This window comes from Catharus ustulatus, chromosome 6, assembly GCF_009819885.2.
Source record: "Catharus ustulatus isolate bCatUst1 chromosome 6, bCatUst1.pri.v2, whole genome shotgun sequence".
NCBI lineage: Eukaryota > Metazoa > Chordata > Aves > Passeriformes > Turdidae > Catharus > Catharus ustulatus.
In genome coordinates, this window is record NC_046226.1 from 48,221,759 (window position 1) to 48,236,857 (window position 15,099).

General features: G+C 43.5%; 1 protein-coding gene across 2 annotated transcripts in view; it reads left to right on the forward strand.

The window, feature by feature from the left end:
- Positions 1–1,348: 1,348 nt before the first annotated feature.
- Positions 1,349–15,099, forward strand: part of KCNQ1 (potassium voltage-gated channel subfamily Q member 1) — a 324,081-nt gene continuing 310,330 nt past the window's right edge. Inside the window, exon 1 of one of the 2 annotated variants that reach the window (XM_033063900.2) lies at positions 1,349–1,758. In XM_033063900.2, coding sequence (XP_032919791.1) covers positions 1,355–1,758 — 404 coding nt within the window. In that variant the 5' untranslated portion in view covers positions 1,349–1,354. The remainder of the gene's footprint in view (positions 1,759–15,099) is intronic. The other variant, XM_033063899.1, reaches the window with a different exon arrangement.

Below are 15,099 nucleotides of genomic sequence, written 5' to 3' on the forward strand. Positions count from 1 at the left end.
TTTCTTCCATTAGCCATTTTTCTTGCGGCTTGTTTCAAGAAAGAACAGTTTCTCAAAATAGAGAAACCAGGCTCTACTTTGACCTGATACAGGAAAATTTTCCTTTGAAATGCTGTTTTTACTGGACTGGTTTGTTCTTAATGCTCTAGTGGAGCCTGGTTAGGACGTGTTTGGTTTAGAAACAAGTTTTGCAAAGTCTCATTTTAACACTTGTGTTTTTGTGTGCCTAAGATGGAGCCAGATCCCTCACGGGTGTAAATCAGTACGAGAGCCCACCCGTCTTTCTTGTTTACACTGGTGGAGGATCTTGCCTGGTTCCCCTACAATTCATGCAGCCTGACATTTGAATGGACCTGCAATTAGCAGGCTTGTTTTCGTTTAACTTTATTTAGCACCTTATCTCCCTGTAACATTCTTGTCCGGGTACCAGTATCAACCATGAACTCAACATAGCTCTTACTAGTGCTGTTCTATTTTGAGCTGGAAGAAAAAAACATCACTCCAGATCAAAGACCACCTTCCCCTTCACTCTGGGAATAGAAATTGTTAACCAAAAAGCCATGACAACACACTGCAGTTATGGAAGTGATAACTAACTCCACCACACGGGAATATTATCCAAGCTCTCAAAATGACCTGTTCTCAAACATATGCAACTTTCCACAAAACCCGAAATGCTGCTGGTGAGGGACCCAGCTTGTAGAGGATGCAGCTCTGCGGGATCGTTTTTGCTCTGTTCTGCAGTTTTCCCAGTTCTTCACCTATTCACTCGCTTTGGTTACAGTAACACGAAGGACTGCAAGACCCGTTGTTCGGGCTCATAGCTCTTGTTACTCCTTTTAAAAAGAGCCTCCTGGAGGATTCTGACTCTGGCAGAGCTCTGCTTCTCCCAGGTGCTGAAATTCTGCAAAAAGGAGTGGAGCAACAGGTCCAGAAGGCTTTGGAGAGCCTAAATCTGAAGTAAGGGGTTGTACCCCAGAATCTCACGCCACTCAATGCGGGAGCCATCGGAGTGGCTGAGAAGGCAGGAAAGTCCTCCTGGGCTTTTAGGAAAGAAGGCAGGAAAGTCTCCCTGCTCCTCAGCGAGGTGAGAGGCCACGTTCGCGAGTGACGAGGGCACAGGAGCCGCAGGGAAGGTCAGCACTGAGGAAGGACAGTGCCACGGAGATGCTCCAGGTGCCGGGGCCGGGCCAGCGCCTCCCGCCGGGCCGCCCCGGGACAGCGCCCGGCCCGCCCCCGCTCCCCCGCACCTTCCCCGGCCGGGGCCGCCCCGCGGGGGCCGGGCCAGCGCTGCCGGCGGGACGGGGCGCCCGGGCTGCCCGCAGCTCCCGGGCACGGCCGCGCCGCCCCAGCCATGTCGTGCAGCTCCCCGCCGGGCGAGCCCAAGGGCCGCAGCCTGGGCCGGCTGTCGCTGCCCAGGAGGGGCAGCATGACGCCCGGCAAGAAGGCGGCGGCGCTGGAGCTGGCCGAGAGCGCCCCGAACGCGCACTACGCCCCGCTGTCTGCCGCGCAGGGCGGGCAGGCGCCCGCGGGCTGCGGCCCCGAGCGGCAGCGGGAGCGGGAGCGGGCGGCGCGGCTGCGGAGCGAGCTGGTGGTGGTGAGCGCCGACTGCCCGCGGCCCCCCGTCAGCCTGGACCCCCGCGTCTCCATCTACAGCCTCCGCAAGCCCCTGCTCAGCCGCAGCAGCGTGCAGGGCAGGGTCTACAACTTCTTGGAGCGGCCCACGGGGTGGAAGTGCTTCGTGTACCACTTCACCGTGTGAGTACCGCCGGGCACCTGCTCCGCGCTCCCGGTGCCGCCGCTGGCTCCGGGACCGCCCCGTCCTCCATCCTTCATCCCTCATCCCCCCATCCTTCATCCCTCATTGCCTCCATCCCTCGTCCCCGAGGGGCCGCTCCCCGAGCCCCTTCCCCGCAGTTCCTCAGGCACGGAGCCTTCCAGACCAGCCCGGTGCTCCGGGCTGGAACCCCGTGCAGATACAGTCCTTTCGGGCTGTGCGTGCTTTGAGTTTGTTTCCCCCCCCACCAGGTGTGAACTAAACTAAAAGTCATCCTCCGCGGGAAAATTTGTCTTTTTAGTGAAGAGAAATGCTGTATCTCAGTTCGGGATCCCTTAGGTGTGTTTATCACCTGCTGGTTTCAGGCAGTTTTCTTCAGAAGGCTGCCCAGGGAGTTGGAATAAATTGTTCATAGTGAACGTGGAAATTAAGTATGTAGCACTGTCACCCATTCTTTATTAATTTTTGATGTGTGGCTCCCGATTTCGAGCAGGGACACCTGTGTGATGCCGGTGCTCACTGCATAGCAGCAGTTTCTAATTGAACAGGTGCAGTCAATCATCAGTGCTGCAGCCTCGTCAGAGCAGGATGAGAAACAGGTGATGCTCCTTATGCTTGCCTCTTTTATTGCCCCTGGCTCTTAGTCCTTGTAGGAGCCATCACGACAGGAAGGAGGTGTTGTTTGGAGGGAGTTGTTTAATTCTTAAATTAGGTAGGTTGAATATTCTTTGTTTATGGTACTGTCTGTAAAGCGTAGAGTCAAACACAAGCCAGCAAGTGGGAGGTGTGTGGTGCACAAGCATCCCAGCAGGTGCCTCTGTGAGAAATCACTGCTTTTCCATCGAGGTGGTGTCGCTGAAGGCTTGTGTGACCCTTGGGCAATTGGTGTGCGTTAAATGTAGGTAAGAAGGTCAGCTAGAAATGCGATGTGCGTTTGTTACATTTGTACACAAAGATACATGTGGGTGTATACATATATATCCATTAAATGTATATATACTTATTCCAACAGCTAGAGGGAAAGATATTTTGTGGTCAGAAAACACTAAAGTTAGTTTTTATTATTTCATTATTGTATTCTGATTTTAAGTTCTATTTCTAAGTAAGTGTTATCGAAATTCAGGATTTTGTGCTTCTGTTCCACACTTGAGGATACTGGAGTGTTTAGGTCAGCAGGTTAAGTGGTACCAACTTTATTTCAGTGAAGGGGAAACAGCTGTCATCTGAGTGTATGTAATTGGGAGATGACTGGGTACAACTGCTGAGATAATTGTGGGCTCCATTCTCTTTAGCATTATAATAATACCATGAGATTAGAAAATAAATAATGGTCATAATTATGAAATGTCTAATGGTTGTGGTTGAACAGTGTAAAACACTTTTGGAAATTGGAGGTCCTTTTTTTTTCCCCCTAAAAAGGAGTTTTAGGTAGTCATCTTTTATGGTTTCTGACCTTTCAGGTGTCTCAGATTATGTTTAGATGGCACAGTAAACTGTGTTCAATATCTTAAATAATCTTCTCTAAATCTTAACAGCAACTCCAGGAAAACTCTGAATAACAAAAACTAAGGTTATGTTCCTTTGTTCACTTAAGATTCTAGCTTGAATTTCAACACTTTTTTTCAGGGTTGTGTTTTTTTTTTTTTTTTTTTTTTGTTTTTTTTTTTTTTTTTGGTGAGTATTAGCAATGTGGATTTATCCTGTCTGTGCAGGAATTAGGATTCTGTAATATGTGTAACTCTTTACCTGTCCCCCCACGACACATACCCATGGTGTAACTCCAGCATTTCCCCTCTTCCCAGAACTCCTCTGATGCAATGATGAATGACAGTGGCGGTAAATATTCTCAAGCCTCTTACCAAGCATTGTTCAAATTCCTAGGGCCCTGAAGAGACAGAAGAGGGTAGTGACACCCTTTTATGTTTCTCATAAGGCAATCTGCAAGTACCATTTAGGCAGCCTTGCTGCTTCCCACCAGCAGAGGGAATTGAGGCTTTACTGTTCTCAGCCCAACTCTTTTTTTTTTTTTTTTAATAGTACATAAGCTTTTTGTACCCATTAAATAATGATTTAAGTTATTGGTCTTTGCTCCACACTTCTCCAGCTCTGAGCTCCCAACGCAACTTTTTGCTGTGCCAAGGAGTGCTCTGTTTGGAGCGCAGTCCCTGCCAGCCAGGTGCTGAGTATTGGCAGATGAATAGCTGCTACAGAGCAGAAGTGTGTTGCTAAAATTCACCGACCAGGCAGATTTGTCTGATTCTGAGGAGCTGCTGTGCCCCAGCGTCTCCTGCTTTGTGCAGACTGTGGGGTGGGTACAAGGGATGAGGTGCAGAGCTGGAAAGGACTTGGAGTCATGAGACACACACACACACAGAGGCGTGCATGTGCTCCTTTCCCACTGGAGGAAGTACTTGATTGTTCCGTTGTCAGCACACACACAGTCATTCATGGAATGCTGAGCTGGGTTTTACCTTGGGGTGTGCAAGGACCCTGCTGTTTGTCTCTCCCGCCCAAACGAGTTCAAGAAACTGAAATAATTTTGCCTGTTGTCTTTTTTACTCCCTCTGCACTCTGCCTCCTGCTTTATTCCAGGGGCTTTCAGCTGCCTGGGAGGTCTCAGTCCCTGTCCTAAATGTTTAGAGGGGAAGGAAACGGGAATGGTGTTAACTCAGACCTAAGCTGAGTAGAGAGCCCTGGCCAAGATCTAGCCCAGTGATGGGAGCAACAAGCATTGGAGCTTAATTTTCTGTTTTCTGCAGGTGTGGGGTGTGTGGCTGTGTTCTTAATTATAAGCTGTAATTATTACAGTTAGAAACAGCTGCTGGAATAGTCCGTGTAACTTGCTTTGTATCTCTGGCTGGGTTGTTAAAACACTGTTTATCGAGCGATAAGAGCTACATCTACTGATTGCCTGTCACACCCTTTTCCTGCTCAGGAATCTTAGTGGTATGTAGAATACTAATAGCTGAGAACTGATACTCAGGATTGATTTCCCTCGGTTTTATATTATATTGTTTAGAAAAGGGAAGTTGAAGGCCAAGCTTTTATCCACAGATTCTAGGCTGGTGTGTTTGTTTCTTATTGTTCTGATCGCTGCATGTTCTGGTGAGCAGCAAAGCCCCTTGACTTAAGGGATGGAAGCTGGTTGTCTTGCACAGATCAGGTTAATGACCTGTTTTCTTCTGAATTATTTCTTTTATAAGGTGTCTCAAATAGCTGTTTTTCACTATGCAAAATGTATATTCTTTCTTGTTGATGTTGTCACTTTCCAGGGTAATTTGACGCCCCAGTCTCTGATTAAATCAATTTCATTCTAGAAAGGTCTTTTCTAAGAATTTTTGTTACTTGCTTAGACCAAAGAGGAGAAATATCTCAAGAGAGCAGAATAGGGAATGAATTACTGTGCCTCATTTACACTCAGTTTTGAAGGCTGGGGAAATGGTCTCTGTGGGGAGAAGGAATGGCTAATCAGCTATTAATTTACTACTCAAAAAAAGTACTAGCAGAGATGATAGAACCTCTTAGTTCAGCTACTTGACTTGGTTTGATTTTGTAATAAATTTCATTGAAATAGATGAATGAAGCATGTGGTAGACACGCACCTGATTTTACCAGGGCAAGTGCATTGTGCTTGATGGCCAAGATTTTTACACGCATGGCTTCTGCAAACACACTTGGTGGTTGCTTGGAGCCTCGGGCTTTGCAAGCAGGAGCTTGCCCTATGGCAAGGCTGTGTGGATGGCAATGTCCTGCCCGGGCCACCAAATCTGCCTTGGCTGTCGGAGGGAGGGAATGACTGAGCCACTGTTCTCAGTGACCTTCCAGGCTAGGGCATCTTATCACACTTATCACAGCACCTTGAGAGAGCAGCTTTGAGAGGTGAAATGTTCTGTGGTCCGAACAAATCAAGGGTTCAGCCTCTGTGGGGAGAGGCGGAAAAAGAAACCCTGCCCTCATAGTGACCTACTGAAACCCTTGGGAACTGTCCCACTGTTGGAAATGACTTCACAGAATAAGCGAAGTTGTCAGAAGTTTAAAAGATTTGTTTTAGATTTAAGTGCTCAAGGGAAGAGGTTCTTCTCGCCATCTTAATTTCAAAATAAACATCTTAAAATGTGCCTAAAGAAAGCGAAGTTATGAACTGATTTCTCTTGTTCTCAGTGTGGCAAATAATGACTTCTGGCAGTGTTGCCTCCCTGTGCTCTTTGAAGTGTTGGCTGTAACCAGAGGGAGCAATTTGGAAACTGATGGACCATTGATTTGTTCTATTGTGGCAGCTCTCCTTTGTTGCCATGCAAGATAATCAGCTTCTATCTTATCTCTGCATTCCTGTACCTGGTTCAATTTACTTTGCCTTTGTATAAGTTTAGTTTAATCAGCAATGATTGTCATTGAGTTTGTTCGAATCCCAAGTTGTTTACATAAGCTTGGACTGGCCAGTGGCTGGGATTTGGAAAGCTGGTCTCTGGAGACAGGCAAACTCTTAGAAGCATGGCTGCATGTGTGTGCACACAGAGATAGGAAGTGAGGGTAGATAGAATATTCCAGTTGCTTGAATCAGGACTCGCAGTAATCAGTTATTAAAGGTAATGCAGTGCTCTTTGTATACATTACATCGTGAGGAAAAAGCGTAGCTCCAACTTAAAATCCCATTTTTGCCATGCGTCCAGACGTACTGCAAACATACTTCCAGACCTGCTGGTCCATACTTCTTGTGTAAAATGTCAGGAGGGAAAAAGATCCGTGAAACAATTAGTGTGTGCATGTGCTTACACATGACGTTTCCTCCAGACTAAAAAATGTTGCAAACCGAAGTGCTGTGCTTTTGAACATTTGTATGGTTGGAGATTTTTTGTGGCTCGAAATCAGACTTGCAGATTATTACTTCTGTTTTCAAAAAAAAAAAAATAAAGACACAAACCTGCCAAAGTAAGCATGGCTTATCCAAGTGGAAAGAAAGAAATATGATTTGATCACAGTCATATTCCATTTGTTGCTGTCAATAGCTGGAAGGACCCAGGTTTAGCTTTTTTTTGTCTCATCAAGACTGAGGTAGTTTAGTTGGTTTCAGCAGAGCATCCTAACTCTGTACTTGTCTATCAGTGTGCTTGGTACCAGCTTTATCTGAGAGGAAAAGGGATTGGAAAGCCTCCAAAGCATTCCAGCGAGGAGGGAAGACCCTTTGCCTGCCCCACATAAGAAAGTGTGCTCATGTTTAGGAGCTGCTGCTCAGGGGCACCCCTCTTTGCTGATCAGCCTGGTGTTGAAGCTTGGGCTCATGGCAGATTTTTGGATGCAGGTGAGACTGAGAAGGGGCTTAAGAGTTTTGTTTCCTCCTTACATTCAGTGCAGCCCCTTAGCTGCAGTATTGCAAGAAGGTGTTTCTTTGGGACCATGTAATTGAAATAGTGTTTTTGGCTTGGCCAGTACAGAGCTTCCCACTATTGCTCTGTTTCCCAATCTGTAACTTGCCAGAAGTTTCATTTTTGCTGTGGGCTGTCCTGTGACGGGGACCAATCCAAGTTTGTGCCATGAAGAGCTCAAGTCTCAGTCTGGTTACAGATCAGAAGGGGTCCCCATTTCTTTCTCCTAGTCGGACAGTAGAAGTTTTCAGGTTAAGAAATGCAGATACAAATAACTGTGTAATTGACAAAAAAAAAATTCCACATTTTCTTAGTAATTGACTGTCATTTGACTGTCATCAGAAAGAAAAGCAGTATGATAAACCAGTCCCTCTAAATCCCAACACTAATAGGTAATGCCTTGAAGTCACCTTGATGAAACCACCGTCTTTGTTATTTGTTGCATTCAGTGATTGCTGCATAGAAGTTATTGTGGAAATGTATTTTGGTTGTGGAAGGGGAAGGAAGGTGAAAAGCTAGGTGTCTTCTAATTTAAATGCCTTTTGAAAACAGCTCTAGCAATAATTGGGAAAATCCAGTTTCTGTTCTGAAATGGATAGTGGGGTATGGTTGGCTACTTGGAAAAAAATATTCATTGGGTCAAGGAAGTTTTGTGGGGAGAAAAAAGACTTTGTACTGATGTTTAGGTTTTCTAAAAATGGAAGCAGAAGACTGTAAACTGGCAAAGTCTAATGCTCAGTGAAGGTAGGTTGTGTGCAGTGGAAAAATAATGAACTGTGAAAAGCACACATAAAGTTATGCATTTTTTTTCTATTTGGGCAGGCTTTCCTGGGATTGGTCTTCTCTCTTTTCCCATCATCCTTCCAGTATGATATTTCAAGTCCTTCTCTCATGTTTGCTTTCCTCCAGGAAAAGAATTACCCTACCTTTAAAAGTTGCACATGAATGATCTTTAAAAAAAAGCCCAGTAAGTGCAGTATTCATATTTCTGTGTCTGTCAAATGGTTGGTTGGGCAATTCTGGCACACTTCCTTGCCCTGGCTCCTCAAGTGCCAGGGAAAAAACATGCAGGGCTGTGTAGATAGGCCTCTTTCAAAACTTCCATTGCAGCTGAATCAAGGCTAGAGCTGAGATTCAATTGCAGTGAACTAATTAGGCTGAGCTCCAAATGCCAGAGCGCTGGATGTGTTACAAACAGCGGTGCCAACACAGGCTGCAGGGAACTGAGCACAGGCACAGTGCTGAGCTGACTTTAAACTTGGCACTACCCCATTAATTTGGTGTGCTAATAGATTGTTTAACGTGCATTAGTGGCTGAGCACAAAAGCTGTGAGCACTTGCTCATTCAGTTCCAGATGGAAAATGGTGTCTTGTTGGGGGCAAGGTGTTTCGAGGTCCAGCCTGTCTCTGATGTCTTGGAGAGCTGCCAGATGCAAATAAACCTGGTGGGGAGGCTGAGTTGCAGCAGAATGCCTGGACTGGTGAGTTTTTAGGTGGGGTGCTGAGCCTCCTCCTGCAGTCATGCTTCACCTGGCATAATGGCCTTGGGAACCCTTGTAATGCCAACTGTGGTAATGGTAGAGCACAGGCATTTCTAATCAGCTGCTCCTATAGCAGAGCCTGTGTTTTCACCTCCTACCAGGAAGATATGTATGTGAGAATGTATTTCTCTCTATATATATAATAAGTAGGAGTATTCAATGCTGTAGTAATCAAATTTAATATTAATTTTACCCTGTTTCTAGACAGTGATTTTTTTATTATTATTATTTTCTTTTTTTTTTATGAAGAGTTTTTCTCTGCCTTCTAGGCTGTGCACACCTGGAGGACTAGAGAGGTGCTTGGTGGAGATTTTCCCTTGCCTGATGTGACCAATTTTTGAGGGCTTTTTTTTTCCCCTACCTCATGGTACAGAATGGTAAAATAATAGCTATTTTCTGTGCTCAAGGAGCTGTAAGAAATTGCACACAGTGCAAAGCAGGGCCTGAGTAAGTGTGCAAGTGTAGTGTAAGTAGTTTAAAATAACAAAAAACCTACATCAAAACCCAATCAAAACCTCCAAAACAGCAACAAAACTCCACAAAACCCAAAAATACTGTCCCACATTTCCTCAGTGGGTGTTTTCCTCCTTAACAACCACATTTTACAACAGAAAATGTGAGACCTGGAAGCATTGCAATAAAACATAGGCACAGGTGGAAGCCAGTGTTTTATTCAAGCTTAGTACAACCACCATGACAAAAGCCAGTTTTTTTTTCTCTGAACTGCTTCAGTATCAGAACTTTCAGTTGTGTGAGATAATGAATACACATTTGGTCAAAAGTGACTGAATCCTTTTTGAGTTTAAGAAAATAATGTTGGGTACTTTTTGCAAGGAATGTATCAAGCACCAAGTCTGCATCCTTGGAATTTTATTCTTCTGAAAGGGATAAACTGCCAAAAATAGGAAATTATACTGCAGGTTGTTAGGTGGCCTTTAGATATTCCTAGCAAGGTGCCCAGAGTAGGTATTTTTAGTTTTTCTTATATATTTGTCACAGTCACTCTGTGATTTAACATTTTATGAAAAATGTTAACCCAAGTCAAACCTAGGACAGGGCTTCTGGATCCTTCTAAGTTTCTTCTGCATCTGCAGAAGCAAAGATGTGGATCTTTGAATTTCATATTAAAGCTCTCACTAGGAACATACATCTCGCATGTTTTGCTAATGCCAGCGGATTTATGAGACCTCATTTGAGAACACAGTTTTGTCCCATTTGTAATAGAAAACTGAATTTTTTACTCTGGACTATAAAATTCCTCTTTGGTTTCTGCTGAAGTTATTTAAAAAGTAAATGTTTTGTCACATAACTACATAGTATTTACTTCAAATGAGAAATATACTGATTTTAGTGAACTAAGATCTTGGAATAGTAGAAAATATCTTTGTTGATCCTAACAACTTATGCTGTTGATCATAATCAATTAGTTTTACCCCAAAAATAGAGCATACATTTTCTTTTACAATAATAGGAAATATAATACTTTTGTTGGAGTAATACTTGGTTTGATTCTTAAGAAGTTATCCTCATGTGTTTAACTTTTTGAACAGCTATTTGCTTCCTGGTGGGAGCAATTAGTAAAGGTAAAAGGTAAGGACCTAAAGAGAAAAACTTGCATCTACTTATCTCCAAACTTTAGGACAATTAAAACTACTTGCTAGGCTTTGTGTACCAGATTTGTAGAATTAATTTTAAATTAAATTATTTATATAATAAGAATTTATTTTTAAATTATAAACATCTCACCGTGCTAACTCTGTGCCAACTTTTATGTTGTCCAGGTGACTGTTGACTCTTTTCTGTATTAAATATGTTAAATCACAAAACATTTGTATGCATGTTTTTTACCATCCTACCAATAGTTTTGTTGTAGATTTCTAGCAATTAGTGGTCTTGCCTCTGTCCCTCCCTGTGTGTTTCAGACTGGGTGAGAACACAGATTCATCCCGTCTCTTTAGACCAGTGTGGCCACCCTTGCTGCTCACTGCCAGACAGATGGAACTGACAGAACTGACACAAGGAGATTGGGCAGCCTTGGATGTGTAGAAGTTCAGTGCTCAGAAGTTTCTGGTCTACTCTGCAAACCTACAATGAATTCCTGAAGCCTCAGGGATACTTTAAAATTATTTCAGTTTTTTAACAATATTTTCTCATCACAGCGCTAATACTGCATACTTTTAGGTGAGTTGGATAGTACAGACAATTGGGTCACGGTTTGAGGACAGAATGTAAGTCACCCACCAGGTAACTTCCTTGGATTTTCTCCAAAGACACCAGGTTTAATAGCAAAGGCAATGATTACAGAGCTGTTGCTCATCCCTTGTACGACAAAGGCTGAGGTCCTTGTAGTGGATGTATTTTCCTTCTGCAGAGTAAGGAATTGCCTTCCAAGAGTGTGTTCCTGCAGCGGCTATCCCCTTCCCCATGTTATCTAAAATGAGCTGGACTTGGCTGGAGTCTTCTTTTTCACATTAAGCTGCAGGTCACCACAGTTGAAATAAAGGAGCCTCATCTCTTGTACGGATGTTGACAAGTAGAGCAAAGGAGAATGAATGCAGGAAATGGTTGCTGCTGCTAATCTCATTCTTACACCCTTCAAATGCCTGTGCCCAATTATTTTGTGCAGGGCAGGGGAGATTTGGGAAGAGACAAGAGCAAAGATCTTTTACCCTGTGGCTTCGAGAAGTAGAGAATGTCCTGTGCTGACCCTGTTAAGTATCAGTGGTGTTTGTGTTCTGTACAATGGCTTTATCTGATCTTTATAAACTTCAGCTAATAAGTCCCTATTTTTCCCCCTCTAATATTAATCCAAAATAGATCTAGTAGAGACTATTTTTTTTCACCCCTGTCTTAGGAGACACTAAAATGTGGTCAAACCTGACAATGAGTAAATAACTAAACATGTATTGCTTTATTGTAGTGTGAGTAAACTTCATGTGATTGTCTGCTGTTGTTTTAGCTGTGACCCAGAAAGCCGAGATAACCAATTATCAGTACACTTCACACAAAATAAACCTGCTCACTTGATGATTTCTGTGTCAACAGGTCATCCAGCACCCCAGCACAAAGCTGTCTGAGCATCCTGTTTCAGCAGCATGTGAAGTGTGACAGGCACAGGCATCTAAGTGTTACCAGTCATGTCAATTGTGTGCCTTCATGGTTCTGGTCACTCAAGACAGCTCTTTGTGGATTTTATTTAATTTTGTGGCATGATCTTATTTGGGCAACTATATTTGAACCACAGAAATGAGAAAAAAACTGCAAGAGTGAGGGAGAAAACAGACCTTTGAAATCCTGCAGGTTTGGCAGCGCATGCAAGGCTGTAGGTGTTCTGTGTTAATGCTGACCCTTTTTGGGTGTCTGAATTGCTTATTGCACTCTGGTTTTCCAGCACTGAGGTTCTCTCTCGATGACTTTTGTGGAATTCTGTTGTTGTGTGGCTTTAATAGGAAACATTACACATCCATCCAAAGTGAAATAAAATTAAACTGACTGTGAAAATGTGATGTGCTATGGGAAGAGCCTAATCTCTAGAAATTTTCAGTGGATTGTTATCTGTAGGGGTGAAGGGTGACCTGCTGTACCGCTTACATGAAAGTGGAGATAACACTTGAGCAGGTTTTGATACTAGCTGTCAGCCTCTGCTGGGACTGCTTTTTCTGAGGGAAGTTTTCTATCAGATGCCTTTCTCTTGAAAGAAACAGTGCTTGTTTAGGGAACCTGTATATGGTGTGTGTTTGTTATTGAAATAAAATATGCAAAATGCCATGGGATTCTTTTATTGAGGACTTCTGGTGGAAATGACTTGGTAAGTAATGAAACTGCTCCTAAGTGCTTTGAGGAAATCAGTCTGTTTATACAATGTGTGCTAGCAGTCACTGTCAACTGTGGTCAAAACCCACAGCCATGTGTATCTTTAGTTTCCTCCTCCTCCCTGTAACAAATGGATTCTGATGATGCTTCTGTCTGATTGCTAAGGTGAAGTGCTGTGTTTTCATTGGAATTACAACCTCCCTCCACCCCCTCAAACACCACATCTGTTAGTTTGAAGCAGACTTCATTGGCACTGACTTTTTTCATATGGTGCCTCTTTTTACTGCCTCCCCACCCTCCCTGTGTCTCAGGCATTTTGGTGTGTAGAAGAGACTTTGTGTTCTGTTGAATTTTAGTGGCTGTGAAATACCACAGCCATGGGAGACTTGTGCAAGTTTTGGACAGGAACTGAAGGCAAAAATTAACTCAATTGGAGTGAAGCGTCCAATAGCAATTGATTAACCAGCATAAAATTTGGCTTCACCACTGAGATTAGCACCTGCCTTGGTAAAATAAAACTGGTATTGTGCAGCATGTCTTTTAAAAGGTATTTAGAAATTGAATTCTGCTTTGATTAAGTGGTTTTCCTATATAGTTAGGATATGGCGTGGTAATGAAAGTGATTTCTTCGCTTTTCCACATCTTATGATAAATGTAGGGAGGAATGAAATGGTTTTTACAGGATGGTTGTAGGAACAACACTGCTATTGCAATGCAAGGAAGATAAATAGTAATGGGAAAACCAGGCAATGTGTGCTTCTTTCTCAAAGTGTAAAGTGACTGCTTTATAGTAATAAGTTTGAATTCATGGAATGAAATGGAGGGAAGTAGCCTAGAGAGTAAGGAAGTAGGACCACCTGTAAATTTATTCCTTCCTCACAACTCCTCCAGATCAGTGTTTCTGGTTGCCTTGTATCACTTTATAGAGAGGAGTGGGCCAGATGAACTCCATGAAATCCCATGGACCTGAATGAAACAGTGAGATTTACTGACTGTGACCTTCTCTGTACTTCATATCTCTACGACATTAGATACTAATCCAGCTAGTTCTTAAGGATGCATATCTGCTGCTGTCCTAACAATTGGGACTAAATCCTGCCAGAGGCTGTGGTTCACCTAACTGGGTAGAGACACTGCTGAATGCTGCAGCACGATCTTCTAGAGCAGGGATCCTCGTGCCTTGTGTGTCCTTGCATTTTCCAGTGCCCTGGGAATGTTTGTGGCCTCTATAGGATGAAGTGACAATAATGTGGGTAACCAGTCTTTGCTTCTGAGTTTCCCCCTGGCACTGCTGTGGTGCCTCAGAGCGCTTTGCTTTCAGCACCCTGGGGTATGTGTGAGTGCAGTGGCATCAGGGACTGGCTGACAGCTCTATCATAAATAAGGTTTTTAGCCTTCTTACCCCCTGAGTCACAAGTTCAGTGGAAGTTGGAGGCTGTTTGTTCTAGATGTGGTAAATAACACAATCTGACTGCCCTCTCCTCTGGCACCCGTGTCTAAAGCTGTTATCAGCATTGCTGTGGCATGTTTGATTTAGGGGCAAATTGGCACCTCTCTGACAAGTGCTGGAATGTCCCAGTCTGTCCTTGGGGTGTTGTTGGCATCTTTCACGCCAATAAAACCCCATCAACAGCCGTGATCATGGGCAAACACCAGCCAAGCGCACAAAAGCGCTTATCGCCAGCTAGGCTGTGCATTCATAAAAAGCAAAGCCATGAAAACCTGCAGTGGCTGGCAATTCCAGAGCTTTCTGTTAGACTTGAAAAGGAGTCCTGGAGAACACAGGCTTCTTATCAATTTTAATTGCTGGGCAGTGGAGGGCTGCCCTTTGTTTAACGTCATTTGGTGTAAGCAGCTCTGACACCGTGCTGCAGAGATGGTTATGACCAGTGGAGTTCTGCTGAATGCAAAATTAAATGCAGCAGAAGTCCTTTTGTTTTCAGGAAGAACTCAGGTTGAACAATAAAAGCCAGCAGGTAAAGAAATGCAAAATGGAATGTTGAGAACAGATTGACTGGAGGTGCAAAAGGGCAATGTAAAGCTGTTACATTTTAGAAAATTGAGGTTTAAAAGTCGAGATGCTGTTATATTGTAATTGTTTTTCATCACTGTTGAAACTAAGTTCTGTATTACCTAATCCTTTTAGACTGCCTTTTAAAATGTTGCAGTCACGCTTATACATTTATACTGAAAAACTTCAGGGTTAATGTTTACAGAATGGCCCTGTATTCCTGCTACACACTATTAGGCAAAATTCTTGCCACCTTTAGGGAACCGGGCCAGACACAAAATCACTTTGAACAGTTGCATCGATATTTGTGTAAGGCTTTGTCTGTGAGATTTCGGTTTTGAAGTCAGCTTGCTGGGTTTGAGCAGTTGTCAGATTTCATGAGGACCGAGGACCTACACCTGGATCAGTAGAAGCTGGTAGATGTGCAGGTTTTGGAAATGCCAAGCAAGCATTTAAAATGCAATTAAAAGTGTATCTGAACCACTTTCAAATGGAAGAGCAGTAAGAAAACTCCTTGAAAATTACTCTGAAACCACAACTTTCAAACAAGAAGCTGATATGAAAAAATGTGTATTTTATGGCAGTTGACAGGGA